Source organism: Phacochoerus africanus, chromosome 9 (genome assembly GCF_016906955.1).
Source record: "Phacochoerus africanus isolate WHEZ1 chromosome 9, ROS_Pafr_v1, whole genome shotgun sequence".
NCBI classification, from domain to species: domain Eukaryota; kingdom Metazoa; phylum Chordata; class Mammalia; order Artiodactyla; family Suidae; genus Phacochoerus; species Phacochoerus africanus.
In genome coordinates, this window is record NC_062552.1 from 56408020 (window position 1) to 56427099 (window position 19080).

The 19080-nt window shown below is 52.6% G+C and overlaps 2 protein-coding genes across 2 annotated transcripts in view; one reads left to right on the forward strand and one right to left on the reverse strand.

Annotated features, from left to right (window-relative positions):
* The window catches only part of WDR93 (WD repeat domain 93), a 47387-nt gene extending 36624 nt beyond the window's left edge, over positions 1 to 10763 (forward strand). The window contains exons 14-16 of the mRNA XM_047797149.1: positions 173 to 329; positions 948 to 1149; positions 10416 to 10763. Of these exons, the coding sequence (XP_047653105.1) occupies positions 173 to 329; positions 948 to 1149; positions 10416 to 10515 (459 nt within the window). The 3' untranslated portion in view covers positions 10516 to 10763. The remainder of the gene's footprint in view (positions 1 to 172; positions 330 to 947; positions 1150 to 10415) is intronic.
* A 5897-nt stretch (positions 10764 to 16660) lies between these two features.
* On the reverse strand, positions 16661 to 18054 carry MESP1 (mesoderm posterior bHLH transcription factor 1). Its single transcript, XM_047797313.1, has 2 exons — positions 17290 to 18054; positions 16661 to 17006 (listed from the first exon to the last, which is right to left on the reverse strand). The coding sequence occupies exons 1-2, from the start codon at positions 17983 to 17985 to the stop codon at positions 16932 to 16934; spliced, it is 771 nt and encodes a 256-aa protein (XP_047653269.1). The 5' UTR covers positions 17986 to 18054; the 3' UTR covers positions 16661 to 16931.
* Positions 18055 to 19080: the final 1026 nt, after the last annotated feature.

Consider the following 19080-nt stretch of genomic DNA (forward strand, 5'->3'; position numbering starts at 1 on the left):
GGGAGAAAGCACACACTTCAGCCCTCATCCCCTGAACAGCTCTGGCTGGACGCAGAGGCTGGGTGCCCAACAGTGACTACATGCTGTTTTTCATTTCTAGCTCCTTTTCTGATTTCACACCCGGGAGAGTGATGGGGGACAAGTCCCCACTCACCGTCTCTTTGCTTCCCAGGTGCTGGTCTTTTCCAGCAATGGCTCCGTGCAACTCATGGATGTGGCCAAGCCCCAGACTGTCTGCGCCTTCGCTCCTCCCAGGTCCTACCTGCTGGCAGTCCCCTGGAAGCCAGTGTTTGTCGTGTCTTTACACCACCCGTGTTTCCTGCTCCGAGGTACAGGACCGTGAGGGCTGCTGCCCAGACCTGTGGCCTGCTCACCATTTCTGCGACTTTTTTTTTTTTTTTTTTAAGGGCTGCACCTATGGCATATGGAGGTTCCCAGGCTAGAGGTCAGATTGGAGCAACAGCTGCTGGTCTACACCACAGCAACAGCAACTCGGGATCCAAGCCACATCTGGAACCTACACCACAGCTCACGGCAACGCCAGATCCTTAACCCACTGAGCTAGGCCAGGGATCCAGCCTGCATCCTCATGGATACTAGTCAGGTTCATTGCAGCTGAGCCACAATGGGGATTTCATTTCTGGGATTTTCTTAGTCCTCTCACAAAGCATATGGCGACCTCCCAGGCTCCATTCCTCATCGCCTCCCTCCCTGACAGGCCAGAAGGACACCACTGCTGGGTCCTCACGTGGAGCTTAGGTACAATGCCAGGCAAGGCCCCCACTCTGGACCCCTGATGCTCCAGATCACGTGGGCCACCCCCCCCCCCAGCTCCACTCCCGTGACTCAGGTCTCAGAAGCAGAGAACAGCCCCCTCGTGCCCACTGGACTACAAGGCCTACGGAGAACGTAACCACTTAGAGAACACGGTTTTCCTATGTTCTCAGGAGACCATCCAGACGAAATTGGATCTGCCAGCAAAGCCGACGATATTCCAACTTCTGTTTTCTACTTTAATTTCGAGGCCTACCCACTCCTGGAAAACATCTCAAGAAATTGCACCATTTCTCAGACTGACATGTTGGATGACATGGCCTTCCCCCAGGTGTTGCCCTTGGAGAAAAGATGTGAGATTTTCTTCCAGAAAAGGTAGCGTTCTGGGTCTCTGTCCCCTCCCTGCACCCGGGGTTGTCTCCCAATTAAGCAAGAGTGGTTTGCTTGATGGTAAGATCCTTTTGGCGTTATAAGCCCATTCAGATTGTAGAAAAGGAGGAACGCATTCAGGATGGTAAAAAAGAAGGGCTTCAGGTTGGCGTTTTCTTTCTGTCAAGACTCTTGCCTTTCTCAATTCTTTTTTTGTTTTTGGGGTATTTGTTTGTTTGTTTTGTTTAGTTTTGCTTTTTAGGGCCACACCCATGGCATATGGAAGTTCCCAGGCTAGGGGTCGAATCAGAGCTACAGCTGCCAGCCTACACCACAGCCACACCAGATCCAAGCCACATCTGCAACCTACACCACAGCTCATGGCAACACCAGACCCTTAACCCACTGAGCGAGGCCAGGGATCAAACTCGCAACCTCACAGTTCCTATATAGGGTTCGTTTCCACTGCACCATGATGGGATCTCCTCAATTCTTTTTTTTTTTTTTTTTAAGCATATTTGGATTATCAGACACAGACAGGGGTTGGCAAACTGCAGCCTGTGAGCCAAATTTGACCCACTGCCTGTTATTGTAAATAAAGTTCCACTGGAACACATCACACCCACTGGTTTATGTCTACTTATGTGGCTACAACAGCAGAGTTGAACAGCTGCAACAAAGACCCTGTGACCCCTAAAGCCTAAATCATTTACTATCTGGCCCTTCATTGAAAATGTTTGCCAGGGAGTTCCCATCATGGTGCAGTGGTTAACGAATCTGACTAGGAACTACGAGGTTGCGGGTTCAATCCCTGGCCTTGCTCAGTGGGTTAACGATACGGCGTTGCCGTGAGCTGTGGTGTAGTTTGCAGACACGGCTTGGATCCTGTGGCTCTGGTGTAGACCAACAGCTACAGCTCCGATTCGACCCCTAGCCTGGGAACCTCTATATGCCGCGGGAGCAGCCCAAGAAATAGCAAAAAGACCAAAAAAAAAAAAAAAGAAAAAAAAGAAAAAAGAAAAAGAAAATGTTTGCCAGCCCCTGGTCTAAGACTCCTTTCTTCTCTCTGTCATCCAGATAAACGGCTAAGTTATACATCTCTCTTGGCCCCCGAGTGCCCCAGGAACTCTGCTTGTGTTCCTTCCTGCTATGAAAGCATCATTAGTGGTACTCAGTCCATTCTGGGGAAGCAGGTGTCTCTTCCAATCCATCCACGACAAGCTTCTGGGGTTTACAGATTCTTGTGGACGTTTTCTGCTGCGATCTGGCCCATGTGTTTCGTGTGGAAGGGGGTCATCCAGGGAGCCCTGGACTCTTGCCCCCCTGCTGCTACAGAGCTGGGGGCCTTGGTGCCCCCCCCCCCCTTCCAGGGCCTCAGTGTCCTTCTGCAACATGAGCTCCAAGATTCTGTGATCTCTCCAATCTCCATAACGTCCTTTCACGGCCACATTTCCCTTTCTTTCTACTCTTTCCTTGAGGAAAGAAGCGGAGTGGCTGATGTACTTAGGTTTGCGTTCTAGGGCCACCACTTACACTAACTGGGAGGCCTTGGCTGTGTTACTTAACCGCTCAGAGCCTCCGTTTCCTCAGTCATTCAAAACATATTTAGTGAGCACCTACAATGTGCCAGACTGTATCCTGGACATTTTTTAAAATTATAGATGATTTACAATGTTGTGTCAATTTCTGCTGTACAGCAATGGACCCAGCCATAATATATATATACATTCTTTTCCCCACATTATCCTCCATCATGTTCCATCACAAGTGACTAGATATAGTTCCCTGTGCTACACAGCAGGATCTCATTGCTTATCCATTCCAAAGGCAATAGTTTGCATCTATTAACCCCAAACTCCCAGGCCATCCCACTCTCTCCCCCTCCCACTTGGCAACCACAAGGCTGTTCTCCAAGTCCATGAGTTTGTTTCTTTTCTGAGATAGATTCATGTGTGCCATCTATTAGATTCCAGATGTAAGCGCTATCATATGGTATTTGTCTTTCTCTTTCTGACTTACTTCACTTAGTATGAGAATCTCTAATTCCATCCATGTTGCTGCAAATGGCATTATTTTGTTCTTTTCTATGGCTAAGTAGTAGTTCATTGTGTATATATACCACATATTTCTAATCCAATCATCTGTCAGTAGACATTTGGGTTTTTTCCATGTCTTGGATATTGTGAATAGTGCTGCAATGAACATGCGGGTGCATGTGTCTTTTTCAAGGAAAGTTTTGTCCAGATATATGCCCAGGAGTGGGATTGCTGGGTTAGTTAGTTCTATGTATAGTTTTCTAAGGTACCTCCATATTGTTCTCCATAGTGGTCGTACCAGCTTATATTCCCACCAGCAGTGCAGGAGGGTTCCCTTTCCTCCATACCCTCTCCAGCATTTGGTATTTGTAGAATGAATGATGGCCATTCTGACTGGTGTGAAATTGTATCCTGGGCATTTTGATGATCCCTCATTTCCTGGTTTGGTAGGTATTCAGTGAGAAAAAAACATGTTAAGTGCTAGGCACAGGGTAGTCACTCAGTAAATGGTAGGTACAAAAATGGTGCCGAGTCCCCTTCAAGTTAGTTCAAGTTCATACCTGGGAAAATCATAAATATCACCACGAGGTGGCGCCACAGCCCTCCTCCGTGACTGCATTTACTGGCTGCATTGGGTTCCTTCCTGACTTGTGGTGGGTGCTTAGGGGGCTTCCTGGGGGAAGCATGCCCACCCACCAGGAGGGGGATATGGCCCAAGGGTCTTGGGGAAGGAGGACAGTGAAGACAGGCTCAGTTCCCCTGATTAAAGATTTACCAAGAACGCATGGCTATTCCTGACGTGGAGGTTTCCTATGTTGGCTCATAAGGATTTGACTTGTTCTTAGGAGATGCAGCTGAAGAATTTAAGGGTGAAGTATGACGTCCACAACTTACTTGCAAGTAGTCCAAGAAACATTTGCAGAGAGAGACAGAGGGAAAGAGAAAATGTTAGCAATGCTGAAACCCAGGAGAATACTTATAGAGAGAGAAAGAGGGAGGTGAGGTGTTCCTGTCATGGCACAGTGGAAATGAGTCCGACTAGGAACCACGAGGTTGCAGGTTCAATCCCTGACCTCGCTCAGTGGGTTAAGGATCTGGTATTGCTGTGGCTGTGGTGTAGGCTGACAGCTGTAGCTCTGATTAGACCCCTAGCCTGGGAACCTCCATATGCTGTGGGTGTGGCCGTAAAAAGACCAAAAAAAAAAAGGATGGGGGAGAGATAAAGTGTTACCAACTGGTGAATCTGGGCAAAGGCTGATTGCACTACTTGCAGCGTTTCTGTAGGTTTGAATTTTTTCTAAATAAAAGAGGGAGAGAGGTTATATTATTTACAGTATAATCCTGATTTGAAGTAAGAGAAAACTAGAAATAGGTACACTGCGAGTGACAATAGTTACATTTGGGTGATGAAGCGTGTTTGATTTTTTTTCATTGTATTTTTCCTATTTGCAACTTTTCTACAAAAAATATGCATTATTTTGGACATTTATAATTTTTTTTTTTTTTAAGTCAAGAGGATGAGGTTAGGTCACAGCTGTCTGGGGCTGTTCTCCCGGGTTGGAGGTCACAGCATGGAACTTGCTTAGGAAGGGGGAGCCTCCCCACTTCACTGGAAGCCAACTGGCTGCCCTCCTGTGGGAACGGGCACCCACCAGCAGCTCCACCTCTGGGCAGCTCACCCCATTACTGGCCACCAAGGGCTCCAGACTCAACCCCTAACTGTCATTTCCCTCCCTCAGCCAGGCTGCAGGAGGAGGTCACCACTAGACACCTGCTGAAACCCACACACCCCTATTAGGTTGTTTCAAGTGTAGAACTGTGACCATAACAGTGATTCTTCACTGTACAAAAGGTATATATACACTTGTAGGAATTTGGAGAACAGAACAACACAAAAAAGAAAATTTAAGTAACCCACAGTACATCACCCCAAATTCCAGGACTGCCATCATCTGTTAGTATATTTCCTTAAGGTTTCATCCTTGACATTTTTACTAAGTTGAGATCATGCTCACTTTTAAAATGTTTGTTTGGAGTTTTTTTTTTCTTTATTTGTTTTTTGTTTTTTTTGTTTTTGTTTTGTCTTTTTAGGGCCGCAGCCACGGCATATAGAAGTTCCCAGGATAGGGGTCAAATCAGAGCTACGCCTGCTGGCCTACACCACAGCCTCAGCAATGGGGATCCGAGCCGCATCTGCAACCTGCGCCACAGCTCACGGCAACCTGGATGCTTAACCCACTGAGCGAGGCCAGGGATCAAACCTGCGTCCTCATGGATACTAGTCAGATTCATTTCTGCTGAGCCACAATAGGAACTCCTAAAATCTGGTTTTATGTCACTCCAGAATATAATTTAATGACTTTTTAAGAAAAACTTCCTTGTCAATACAGTTTTTAATGCCTATGTAATTTCCAGGGAAAGGGTGGCTATAATATAGTCCCAGCCCCCATGATTGGCTCTGCTCTCACAGGGAGGAGACAGCACCTTCTGCCCTGGCCTCCTGAGGCCTCTGGAACCCCAGAGGCCCATCCTCCTCCACTGCCCCCTTTCCTGTCAGCACAGTTTGGCTCCCAGGTCCCAAGTTCCAGCCCCTCCCAGGGAAGCTCCCCCTCACGCCCACAGTGGTTGGATGGGGTGAAGCGACTGTCTCTCAAGGAACCTTCTGCAGGGAATAGGGCCCTAGTCAGCAAGGCTGGCCAGGTGGGACACAGGGACCAGAGACAGGACAGGGACTGAACGAGCAGTGGGAGCTTGGGCAATAGAAAAGCCAGAAATGCTCCCAGCAGAAGCCAGGAGGGGTCACACTGTGTGCTGGGGGCAGGCCCAGCGTGAAGGGACATTTACTTGGGTCTGATCACAGTATTCGCATGTCCGTCGTGACAACCCATTTTCTGAACTGGGTCCCAGAACTAAATTAGGAAACACTGGTTTTATTTTTATTTATTTTTCTTTCTTATTTTTAGGCCACAGCCGAGGCATATGGAAGTTCCCAGGCTAGGGATCCAATTGGAGCTACAGCTGCCGGCCTACACCACAGCCACAGCAATGCAAGATCTTAACCCACTGAATGGGGCAGGGATTGAACCTGCATCCACTAGTCAGGTTCTTAACCCACTGAGCCACAACAGGAACTCCGGGAAACACTGACTTTAAAAAAGGCTTTTTCTGTTCTAGTTGCTCTGAGGTCTGCTCTCTGGGGCTTTCCCAAAGAGTACCCCCCCTCAATATTTTATGATGTTAAAAATACAGATGCTTTGAAAAAAAAAGTCCATGAACCCACAACCTAGATTCTGCCATTAACATTTTACTCTCATTGTTTATCACATATGATTTTTTTTTCTTATTTACTCTTTGTATATGAAACAGTTTCCATTGGTTCCAAAACTAGGTGAAACTTTAAGACAACAGACTTGTGTGGCAATAGATTCAGACCGGCAATAGTCTGTCCAAATTGTTTTCACAAAACCTACACTTGGGATTATAAATAGCCAGTATGAAACTGAGCCTGTCTTTAGGGCTTTGAAAGGAGGCCAGTTAGCACCAAATGTGCCCCCCTCAACCCCTCCCACAGGCCTGGCTTCAGCTCCCATCCAGCCCAGGCCCCCAGGACACCATTTCCGTCTGGTCCCACTCCCTGCTGTGGTGGCCGCCCAGCTGGGTCAGACTTTTTGATCATAAGACAGCAATTTCTGCACCCTAGGAAGCAGAAACGGAGTGCCTCTCTCTCTGCCTTCCTTTATGCCCTGTGGAGTACAAGGCCAAACAGGATCTAGGCTTTATCCCCCCATCTTTCCACCGGACGGTGGGCTTCTGAGCCAACCCGACAGCCCCAGGTCCACAGGGCACACACCCCCTTGGCGAAGGGGTGGGCAGGCCCCTGGTGGATGCGTGGTGGTCTGGACAAAGAGGAGGTTGAGGACTGACCGGGACTCTGACTGCTTTTCACTCTCCCTGGGAGGGAAACTGTGGGCCTTTCCTAACCTTCCTTTGCCTTTCTTGAGAAACAAAGGGATGAATTCCTAGAAAGTTACTTAGAGACTCAGGCGGTCAGGCTATTGGAATTCAGAGGCTTTGCACGAGGCTTTCCAGATGTTCCATCTCCTAAGCCGCTTGGCGGATGGACAGCCCAGCTTTTGGGAAGATGTGCGCACACACCTTGCTTCGGAATAACTGACAGTGGTCCTATCTGTGGTGCCATCATGGGAAGGGAAACCCTTGCTTTGCTGATGGTGGAGGGAGGGTGTCTCAGCCTCCAAGGAGGACTTTCCCCAGGGGGCTGGCGACCGTCAGGGCACCCTCCGCCGGCCCTCAGGGTCCTGGACACTGACTGCTGGAGGGTGCCCCACCCAACTGCCACCTGCTCCCACCACCTCTGCCCCGGCCGTTGGTGATGACCTCACCCCCCCACCTCCCAGAGCACACCAGTCCCTTGGCTGCCCTCTCACCCAGGTCTCCTGGGCCACCTCCCACTCCCAAGCCCTGCCTGCCCCCTGATTCAGAGAGGAGGCACCCTGCTTGTACCCAAGGCTCATGGTTCCTCCTACACTGAGGTCTCAGGCCATCTCCTCCCCCAGGACACCAAGACCATCTCATCCAGCTGGATGGCACACTCTTCCCTCCATTGTCCTAATTCCACTGGGCATGTGTCCCCGCCATATTCCCGTGGGAGAAAACAAGGACGCCTTCCCAGTTCTGCAGCCAGCTTCTCTCTCCCCCACCCAGAGCCCGGCTCCCAGCAGTCACAGTCCACACCCCCCTCACCCCATGTCTGCTTCTCCCATTTGCTCCTCAGTCCCCTGCAGACTCACTGTGGAAATTACGCTGGCACCACCCTCCCAGCCCAAGGTCCTCCCGCAGTCATTTTTGTTTACCTTAATACTGCCTCAGGATAAATTTTTTTTTTTTTTGTCTTTCTGTCCTTTTTAGGGCTGTACCTGTGGCATAGGGAGGTTCCCAGGCTAGGGATCTAATCAGAGCTGTAGCCACCGGCCTACACCACAGCCACAGCAACACGGGATCCGAGCCGCGTCTGTGACCTACACTACAGCTCATGGCAACGCCGGATCCTTAACCCACTGAGTGAGGCCGGGGATCGAACCCGAAGCCTCATGGTTCCCAGTCAGATTCATTTCTGCTGTGCCACGACGGGAACTTCCTCAGGATAAATTCTTTGAGGCAGGCTTTCAGGGTCACGGGGTAGGCACATTTGCACTGGGACATTTGTGCCCGCTGGCATCCCAGAGACAAGAGGATCCACTCCACGACCTCGTCCCTTCCACGTATGGCCAGAAACAAGGGACAAAAATTGATAGTTCATTATGATTTAATTTGGAGAAGTTCCCATCGTGGCGCAGCAGAAACGAATCCGACTAGGAACCATGAGGTTTCAGATGCGATCCCCAGCCTTGCTCAGTGGGTTGAGGATCCGGTGTTGCTGTGAACTGTGGTGTAGGTCGCAGACTAGGCTCAGATCCTGCGTTGCCATGGCTGTGGTGTAGCTCCGATTGGACCCCTAGCCTGGGAACCTCCATATGCCATGGGTGTGGCCCTAAAAGGCAAACAAACAAACAAACAAAACTATTTTAATTTGGAAATAAGGAGGTAGAGCACCTTTTTTGTTATGTACATTCGATTGGCTGCCTCCTAGGTGGTCGCTCAGGGATCCCACACTGTACTGAGCCCTCCCCTCAACAATTTCACTTCCACTTTTTTTTGGGGGGGGGGGAGGGGCCTGCCCACAGCATGCAGAAGTTCCAGGGCCAGGGATCAAACCCGTGCCAGAGCAGCGACCCAAACAGCTGCAGTGACGACGCACATCCACAAGAGAACGCCTCACTTCTACTTAGCAGCAGCATTATGACAATTAACCTTTACTGAGCGCCTACTGTGTGCCAGGCACTATGCTGAGTGCTTCCTGGGCATTATCTTGTTTCTGACTATGATTGTTATCATCCTCACTGTACAGCGAGGAAGTTGTGGCTGACAGAGGTCAGATCACCTGTCCAAGGTCACCTGTTTATAAGTGAAGGAGCTAGGTTTGCTCACAAGCAGTGCTGGCCCAAGGCCTAAGCTTCTAAACCATTCACTTCCACCCGGCCCTGGCCCCCGGTCCTGGCCCACCTGCACCCACGCACAGGCAAAGATGCCGCATTTGGGACTGGACACCCCAAGTGTCATCAACTGGGAAAGAGAGGAGGCAGATCTGAGTGTTGCTCAGAAGCAACCGCTAGGTTATATTCTCAGTACAAAAAGAGCTGTGTGTTGCACACTCCCATTTAAGTTTAAAAAGAGAAAGACTATATGCGCATCTATGCTGTGTGTGCGTGAACAGCTTTCAAGGATTTACAAGGAGCAGTGAATTATAGTTGCTTTGGGAACAGAAAATAAGGACCTAAGATGGGAAGGGTTATTTGTAGTTGTATATCCACTTGGATCCCTTGGTTTTTCTTTAAGCAAAGCATAGATTACTTTCTTAAGTTTAAAAAAATATATATTTTAATGCACTGAGTACCAGACGCATCTCCCGTGGCTGTCCCACAGGCAGAGCCACCAAACAAACCCAAAGCTGCAGCCGTTGTTTTTCCCCCAAAAGTGTGCCTCCTCCCATTTAAGCTTTTTAACTTTGCTATCATCAGGCAGCCAAGGCAGAAACTTTGATCTTTCCACCAGGACCAGTCACGAATAGATGCTCAAGGAATGCTTGTTAACTCTAACCATTGAGAGTTCCCGCTGTGGCGCAATAGGATTGGTGGTGTCTTTGCATCACCAGGTCGCATATTCAATCCTGGCCCTGGCACAGTGGGTTAAAGGATCTGGCACTGCTGCAGCTGTGGTGTAGGTCACAACTGTGGCTCTGAACTGATCCCCTGGCCTAGGAACTCCATATGCTGCAGGGCAGCAGGGGGGCAGGAAAAAGGAACCACTGGCATTCTGATATATTGAACTTTGGTCCTGCAAATAGACTTTTAGTTCGTAAACTCCCATGCCTCCTACCGCCCGTAAAGTTGCTAGTTTCGAATGCTAGGCCTACGGTTCCTTCAGGAAGGCTGATTCCAGTGCCTTCTGTGCACCAGGCCGAGCCCTGAGAACATTGACAGGAAGCAGATATGTCATTTGGAGACTTTCTCATATCAGCCCAGGGTGGTCAGGGTCCTGCCCTGGGGCCCTGGGAACTGGGAGGGGGCATGAACGTGGCACAAAGCAGGTTCCTCTTATCTCCAACTGTGTGGCCCCCAGGCTTAAGAAGCTGGCGAATAACAAGGTGAAAGAGCAGGAGCACTGGACCCGGCTCCGGAGGTATTCCTTGCTTCTCCAAAGAGAGAACCTCAAGAAGTGACTGCGCTTCTGTCCTCTGAAAAGGCTGGCAGCAGGCGGATCCTTGTCCTGGGACACCCTGAGGCCCAGAGACGTGGTCACAAAGGGCTTCAGCTCAGGAGGCCAAAGGGCCCAGACTTGCAGTCTGACCTCTGCAGAGCCTGCAAGGGGACAGGCACAATCCGGGGGCCTTCAACCACTAAGCTGCTTGTCAGAGCCCTCGGGTGGGTAGATGTATCACCTAAATAAACAGTGACGATGTTTCCAGACTCCAAAGTTGCGATAGTGATCCTTCCTTTCTGCCCAGTCCAGATCCCAGGGCTTGTGAGGGCCACTCACCTCATAGACCCAGGAGCCACTCTGCCCAAATGAGCAAGACACTCAGTCCACCCCAGCTCCCACATGGCCCCTCTTCTCCCCACCACTTCTTCTCATAACCTTTTTTTTTAAGGGCCGCAGGTGCAGCATATGGAAGTTCCCAGGCCAGGGGTTGAATCAGAACCGCAGCTGCCAGCCTACACCACAGCCACAGCAATGCAGGATCTGAGCTGCATCTGTGACCTACACCACAGCTTGTGGAAACGCTGGATCCTTAACCTACTGAGCAAGGCCAGGGGTCCAACCCACACCCTCATGGTTACTAGTCAGGCTCATTACCACTGAGCCACAATGGGAACTCCTGCTGTCTCATAAATTTATGGAAACACTTTGCAAAGGCTGAGGCTCAGAGTAGTTGGGTGACTGCCTGAGGTCACACAGGTATGAAAGGCAGAGGAGGAGCAAGTGAGGAGGCAGGCAGGAACTGTGCCATTACTGCCTCTTGCTTGATGGCCTGGGAACCCTAGAGGAAGCTGGGGGGCTTGGAGGCACAGGCCGGGGGCAGAGAGGTGCTTTTTCTTTTCTAGAAACTGCCCTTCCTAGGAAAACTGGGTGCAGGCTATGCCTGCCTCTCTGAGGACACCATGTGGTGTGTTTGAGAACTGCAGGTGGTTAACACATCCGAACCCTCCCCTGGATAAACAGCCCACCAAGGCCAGCGGCTGGCGGTGTTGTGGCTGTGGCTGGGTGGCGCCTCCTCCCCTGGGTCCCGTATGCTCCTTGTGGCATGACACCTCCATCATGGCACTGATGCTGACTAGCTGAATGTCCGCTGGATGAAGGGGTACCCAACTAAGACACTGCCCCTTGCCCTCCATACCAAGGGAATAAAAACACAGCAGCATAAATAATTTTTTGCAGCAATCCTTTTCCTCTACACAGTAGGCATGGTGGCAGCCCTCTCTGAGATGAGGAAAGAAGACTTAGGATGATGGTCTTGGCCTTACACGCTACCTAAATGTAACGGGGAACTAACATTTATGGGACTTCTGCCGTGGTTTGTGTATTTAACATGTTAAGCCTTAACCTCGTGAAATGTAGATATTATCTTTATTCCCACTTCACAGAGAGGGAAACCGGGGCTCAGGTTACATAGCTCAGAGCAGCCTGTACCAAATCCTGATGGACTTTTTCAACAGTGTCAGAAACCCAACTTTTGCTATTGCAACAAGAGGAATTGGTTGGCTCGTGCAATGTAAGAGTCCAGGTGTAATGCTTTCCTTATGGCCAAACCCAGGTGTTGGATTACATCAGGAATCTCTCTGCACTTCTCCGGTTTTGTTTTTTTGTTTGTTTGTTTTGTTTTTTTCTTTTTAGGGCCGCACCTGTGGCTTGTGGACGTTCCCAGGCTAGGGGTCAAACTGGAGCTGCAGCTGCTGGTCTACACCACAGCCACAGCAACATGGGATCCAAGCTGCATCTATAACCTACATCACAGCTCACCGCAACACCAGATCCTTAACCCACTGAGCGAGGTCAGGGATCGAACCTGCAGCCTCATGGATACTAGTCAGGTTTGTTACCACTGAGCTATGATGGGAACTCCCACTTCTCAGTTTTGATTCTCTTTTCAGGTAGGCCCCCTGCTTGGACAGCAACATGACCACCAACAGCACCCATAGTGAGTGTTCCTTACTCCACGGCTCCAGAAAAGTCCTGAGCCTGCTCCTCCCCGGCCTGCACGTGGTCACATCCCTGAACCACTCACCATGATGACTAGGCAGGGTTGTGAATGTGCCCATCCCTGGAGGCGCCTGGAAGTCATGGCCACTCAAACCAAGGAAGGGAGAGCTGTCTGGAGAAAAGAAAATGGCACACCACAAGGGTGCCAAGCAGGCCAAGGCAATGGAGGTGCCCTGTCCACTGTTCCGAAGTCATGTACTGCCAACACCAGGCCACCTCCTCATTTCCTAGTGTTTGTGGGGGGAAGGGAAGTGGAGAGCGGGGACAGTCACAGGGAGCCTTATATACCAAGTCATACAAGAGGGATGAAGGAGAAGGAATCAGGGTGGGGAAAGTGCCAGAAGATGGACAAAGAGAACTGGGACCCAGGGCTCTATCCCTGGGCTCAGTGGTCCCCAAAGAGACACTGGCCCCCTGGGAGAAAGGGACGCTGGGAAGCACCAAGAACCCTGGGTCATCTCAGGGAGTGTTGGAGCTAGGGAAGCTGGGTCCAGGGGGAGGCAAGGGCGCGCCTGGGGTGCAAAGTTTAGGAGGCATTGTGCAGCTGGGGGAAGTGGGCAGGGAGAGGTGGACAGAGTGGCCTCGGCCTCACCCCGGGATAAGAAGGGGCTTCACAGTGAAAGGGGCTTGTGCCACTTTGGCTCTCCAGATAGGGGTGTCCCGGAATCCTAGGGCATCCATGTGCCTCTCTGGTTGACCTTGCATTTAGCAACCCTGGCCCTCCTCCAGGAGTCCCTCCCCTCCACCCAAGGCTGAGCCTAGCTCTCCAGTCCCACTCAGTGGATGGTCTGCCATCCGCCCATCCAGACAACTCAGGCTCACCACCCCTTTCCTCCACCCCTGGGTTCATATTATGACCCCAGTGCTTTGAGAGCTTTATTTCTTTTTCTTTTTTGTTTTTTCAGGGCTGCACCCACGGCATATGGAGGTTCCCAGGCTGGGGCTTGAGCTGGAGCTATAGCCGCCGGCCTATGCCACAGCAACACCAGATCCCAGCCTCATCTGCGACCTACAGCACAGCTCAGGGCAATGCCAGATCCTTAGCCCACTGAGTGGGGCCAGGGATCGAACCTGCGTCCTCATGGATGCTAGTTAGCTTCCTTTCCACTGAGCCACAACTGGAACTCCAGCGAGCTCTATTTCACACACACACACACACACACACACACACACACACACACTGCAACACGTGCACACTTGCCGGCTAAGCTATGACAAAGACCGGATTTGCCAACCACCATCCACTGTTGTCCCCACCCCAAGAGCCGAGGATTAGCTTTGTAAAAAATTCCTTGACTTTTTTCTGTGTCCTGACCGGTAAAAAGGTGTAAGCACCACCTGCCGGCCTCACCTGTGGCTCTAAGGCTAAAATGACTTGAAATCAGTTGGCGAATTTAAAGCCCTAAAGACAGTCTTGGCCCATGTGGCCGCTCCATACGCGCCAGTTTCTCCACCACGTGGGTTCTGACCCGCAGGGCCACCAGGGCAGCTCTTTGGGGAAGGAGGGTGGCACCAAAGAGCAGCGGCGACCAGGGCGCGGGCGGGACCTGCAGGCCAGCCGACGCCCGGAGCACAACCCACTCCCTCGCCGCCCCCACCTCCAGCAGCCCTGCGCCCGGAGCGCCTGGCCCGGCCCGGGTGAGCCGTTCGGCTGTCACAAAGGCAGTGCATCCACGGGGGAGCACCCAGGCTCTGGAGTCACAGCCGGGTCCCCATCCTAACGCCGCTCCCGAATCTCCGCGCGGGTGGGTTAGCCTTAATCCCCGTCGTCACGACGGCCTAGCCCGCTGGGGGCTACCTCCCAGGTCGCCCGAGAACCGCGGGGCAGCGCTGGCCGGGGCTCACCTACCTGGACGCTGCTTACGGTCCTCCGCCGGTGGGTGTGGGGGGGGGCCAGTCCAGGAAGAGGGAGGCGGTGCGGGAGCGGCAGGAGGCACCCCCTGCCCACCTCCAGGCCTCTCGCTTATTAACGCGAACGTGTTAATGAAAATTCACACCCAGGTGCTAATAAACTGTAGGCCACTCCTGGGCTCCGAGAGCTAGGCGAGGCTCTCCGCAGGGGAGGGGGCCGGCCGATGAGCCCCACTTATCTACGAAAAGACTTGCTAATAACTTTAATACCCTGTCCTAAACCACCGGGCCTTTGCCATGCAAACAGATTTTCTAAACTGGGCGGGGTCCTGGAAAAGGCTTCCCGCTCAGCCCTTTAAGGCTCTGGGAGGGTGGAGCGCGTTGGGGGTGGAGGCGCGGGAAAGGGGGCGGGTCAGCGAAGGTGTGAGGCCCCGCCCCGCCGCCGGGCCGCTGCAGCCAAATGCTGCCCAGGGGGCGCCTGGACTGCTGAGTCACACACAGTGACACCCCCTGCCCCCGTCCCACTCGGAATTACTGCCCCTCCTGGCCTGAGCCAGAGCACTGGAAATGATCTCCCAAGTGGTTTCAAAAACAAACCTATCAATAGCAATGGATAAAGAAACTGTAGTACATCCATACAAGGGAATATTATTGGGCCATAAAAAGAAATGAAGTCCTGAAACAAGACAGACACAAAAGACCTCATATGATTTCATTCCTCGGAAATGTCCAGAACAGGTAAATCTATAGAGATAGAAAGCAGAAGTGCAGGCTGCGGTGGGGAAATGGAATAATGAGTCACTGCTAATGGTGACGGGGTGTCTTGTAACCTGTCAAAAGTAGAGAGCGGTGGAGTTCCCGTCGTGGCGCAGTGGTTAACGAATCCAACTAGGAACCATGAGGTTGCGGGTTCGGTCCCTGCCCTTGCTCAGTGGGTTAACGATCCGGCGTTGCCGTGAGCTGTGGTGTAGGTTGCAGACGCGGCTCGGATCCCGCGTTGCTGTGGCTCTGGCGTAGGCCGGTGGCTACAGCTCCGATTCAACCCCTAGCCTGGGAACCTCCACATGCCGCCGGAGCGGCCCAAGAAATAGCAACAACAACAAAAGACAAAAAAAAAAAAAAAAGTAGACAGCGGTGATGGTTACATGACTGCATGAATCTACGAAAACCACTGTATTATGTACTCTAAAAGGGTGAATTTTATGGTAAGCGAATTGTATCTCAAGCCCTTATAAAAATGATTAAAGTCAGTATTTCCAATATGTTTAAGAGAGGCAGAGGGGAAGAACTGAGTATCCATAGATGGCTGAGGGAACCTTGGGCAGAAAGGCTACACTCCTTCGCCCCACTGCACTCCCCAGCCTTGACTGCTCACCAGCCCCTCTGACTAAGCTGCTTCGCCACACAGTGCTTCCCTAATCTGAATCCAAGCCCATATAGACAGGGGTGTGGCAGCTTGTCCTGGCTCCAGGTCAGCTGTGTGGATCTGGACACAACTGGATGGACCTCTCACCTCACCCTAGACCTCTGAGAGGTCACAGTAACATACACCCAGGACTGACTCATTGATATTATTTTATGTCTCTAAACAACATGGAAGAGAAACCAGAGTGAAGGGAGATGGAACACCCCAGGGTCCAGGCCATGATGCTCCAGCACAAAGGGAATAAGGACTTGGGACACATGCAATGCACCCGTGGAGCTGGTGTCCCCTCAGGCCCCAGAATGAATGGAGCTGGCAAAATCCTACCAAAGCTGAGAGCTTGTATTCTGAAGTCACATCTAGACTCGAGTGCTGATCCTTGATTTATCCTTCTGTAAAATGACTAGTTGGGGAAATAACAACAAAAAAATGCTTTAACATATTTTTTTAAATTGGGGAAATAAAAAATGCTTTAAAAATAAAATTAAATGATTACTTAGGTATTGAAAAAGAATGTGAAATGGACCTGGTGCACGGTAAGTATGTGATAATGGAAATGTATTTTCTACAGAGATACTTGGTTTCATCCAGCTCCTCACCAGGTTCAAAGAAAAGACGGTCAGATTCCACGCTGCCTCTTTCTCACTTGAAGCTCCGCCCCCTTCAAGCTGCCCCACTGGGAACAGAAGATGCTAAGCCAAGGCCGGGGGCAAGAACGAAGGGTGTGTCCTTTGGGGCTGAAGATTGCGACAAACCCTCCCAACTCTCCTATGTTCTTTGGAGAAGGTGAAAGGGGCTTTGTGTCCCTGTACAGGAAAAGGAAGTTGCCAACTGACACCAGCACAAAGTTTATTCACAAATAAATAAATACATACTAGGCAGAGCCTCCTGCTTGCCTCAAAGTGTTTACCCTCTGGGGCCCTCCATTCTGGGAGGAGTGGGGGAGTCCGTCCTAGATGGGGTCAGGCCCTTACTTTCAGCAATGCCCTTGCCCTCTTCCAGGAAAGGGAGTCTAGAAAGGGACGGCTTCGAAGGCGCGGAGGCCAAAAAGGCGTCGGTGCTAATGGAACAGGGGGCCAATATTCCACCGTCACGTCAACTGCTCAGGCCGGCGGCCACTCCAGTGGCGAGAGGGGCATCCAGGTCTCCAGCAGGGCCAGTACGTCGCCGGGAAGGAGCTGCGGGGAGAGAGGAAACAACAGGGCTCTCAGCTTTGGCCTCTGAGCGTCAGCGTCCGCGCTGGAGAGCGCACACTCTTGGGGCACCTCTGGCAAAGAGCGGGACCGTGTCACCTGCGTGTCCTCTCCCTCCCAGCGGCGCTCGAGCTTCCTAGACTGGTGGTGCGGGGGCCGCACAGGGGCCAGTCCCCGCAGTACGCGCCGGGAGCGCAAGACGATAGGTGGCGCCACCCACGACGGCGCCGAGACCGGAGGAATCCCGCGCGAGGAAGGCGGTACTAACCGGAGAGGAGGGGTCTGGCTCCATCGCCGGCCCTTCCGGGCACGCAGCTTCGTCGTAGAGCTGCGGCGGGTCGCACGTAGCAAGGGCTCCCGGGCAGTCAGGCGGAGACCCCCAAGACGTCGGAGCACCGGCGGCTGAGCTGCGGCCCAGGCCGCCGGCTTGCGTCTGCGTCTGCGCCTGCGCGGGGCCGCCGTCGGGGCACCGCGGGCAGCCCCGGGGCAGCACCACGTCGCCGCGTCGCCGGCGCTCGCGCTGCAGGCTCTCCTCGCTGAGGCCCAGCACGGCCGACAGGTGGCCGATGTAGCGGATGGCCAGGCGCAGCGTCTCGATCTTGGTCAGGCTCTGTCCGGCGGGCGCCACGGAGGGCGGCAGAAAGCGGCGCAGCTGGTGCAGCGCGCGGGCGAGCGTGCGCATGCGCAGCTTCTCGCGTTCGCTGGCGCTCTGCCGCTGCCCGCTGCCCAGGCGACCGCCCCGCGCGCCGCGCCTCCCCGCAGGCTGGGCGCGGAGGGCCTCGCGGGCGAAGGGCCTCCCGGGACTGGGCACAGGACTGCTGGCCGGGGCGCTGCACCAGGAGTCCGGGGACGAGGCAGGGGAGCAACCGCAGTCCCTGTCGGCGGTCGGCGGCGGCCGAGCTGGGCCCCAGCCCGCGGAGAGGACCCAGGACTCTGAGAGCGGCGGGCAGAGGGACTGGGCCATGGCAGCGGCGGCGTGTCTGGGGACTGGCGGCGGGCGACCGCTTTATCCCGACCGCGAGGTGTGAAGTGGCCCCTTCCAGGCCGCATCAGCACTTCAAAGCGGGCTCGGGGCCTGGAGGGGGCGGGGCTTGACCCTTTGAACCAACGGAGGGCGCGAAGGTGCGGGGCCCGTTGGCTGCGCCAGGTTGGTCCCACCTGGGCCCGCGCATGGGCACCTGACCCAGACACGCAGGCCTTCTTCCCGTGCCAGTGGTCCGCGCTGTCCGAGTGTTGGCCCAGCCCAGGAGGCTAAAGGAAGCGAGGTCAGGGACCTGGAAGTCCAGTACGTAGGTTTGGAGCTGCCTTTACCTGTGGGGACCTGAAGCACATTCTTCACTTTTCTTGAATCTTCCTTTCCAGTTTGTATAAGGAGGCCTCAGGGCATACTGCAGCCAGGTCCGTGGACTTGGGTAGGGACTGGCAGTGGGGCGCAGAGGCCAGAGGCACAGTAACTTGTTCCTCCTCTGAGGCAGGCTGGCCCTAGATGCGCCCTTCCCTGGTGGTGGTGAATGGGAGGGATGCTGAAAGGAAGTTACTCCAGGCGGATGCAACAAACTGGCAGAATCTGGTCAGGGTGCCGGACCATCTGAGCCCAGGGAGGGGATTCTTCCGGCCTCCGGGACACCTTCCTCCTGGCAGGATCAGGGACTTAGTCTGGGGCCACAGCTGCTACCACTGGCTAGCAGCTGGTATTCTGCCACTTTGGGGCAAGTATAACGGGCTTTGTCAATGAAATGTGAGTGAAAACGACGCAGAAAAAAATTAACAAAATTCAGCACCCCTTCATGATAAAAAATGTTCAGCAAACTCAGACTAGAGGAGAACTTTCTCAGTCTGATGAAAGAAGCTATAGCTAACATCATACTAAATAAAACTGAAAGATTTCTCCCTAATACTGAGAACAAGGTGAGAATGTGGGCCTCTAATGACACCTGCAGGGGTGTGGTTGGGTGGGGGGTGTCCAGCTTGTGCAATAAAGGAAGAGAAATAAAAGGCATTACAGACTGGGGAGGAAGAAATGAACTATTTACAGACAACATGACTGTCCACATAGGAA

Excerpts from the sequence above, each read along its gene's own strand:
- MESP1 (XM_047797313.1), bottom strand. The coding sequence starts at position 17,985 with ATGGCCCAGTCCCTCTGCCCGCCGCTCTCAGAGTCCTGGGTCCTCTCC. Across the intron at positions 17,007-17,289 it reads AGCCAGACCCCTCCTCTCCG|CTCCTTCCCGGCGACGTACT; the intron begins GTTAGTACCGCC and ends CTCTCCCCGCAG.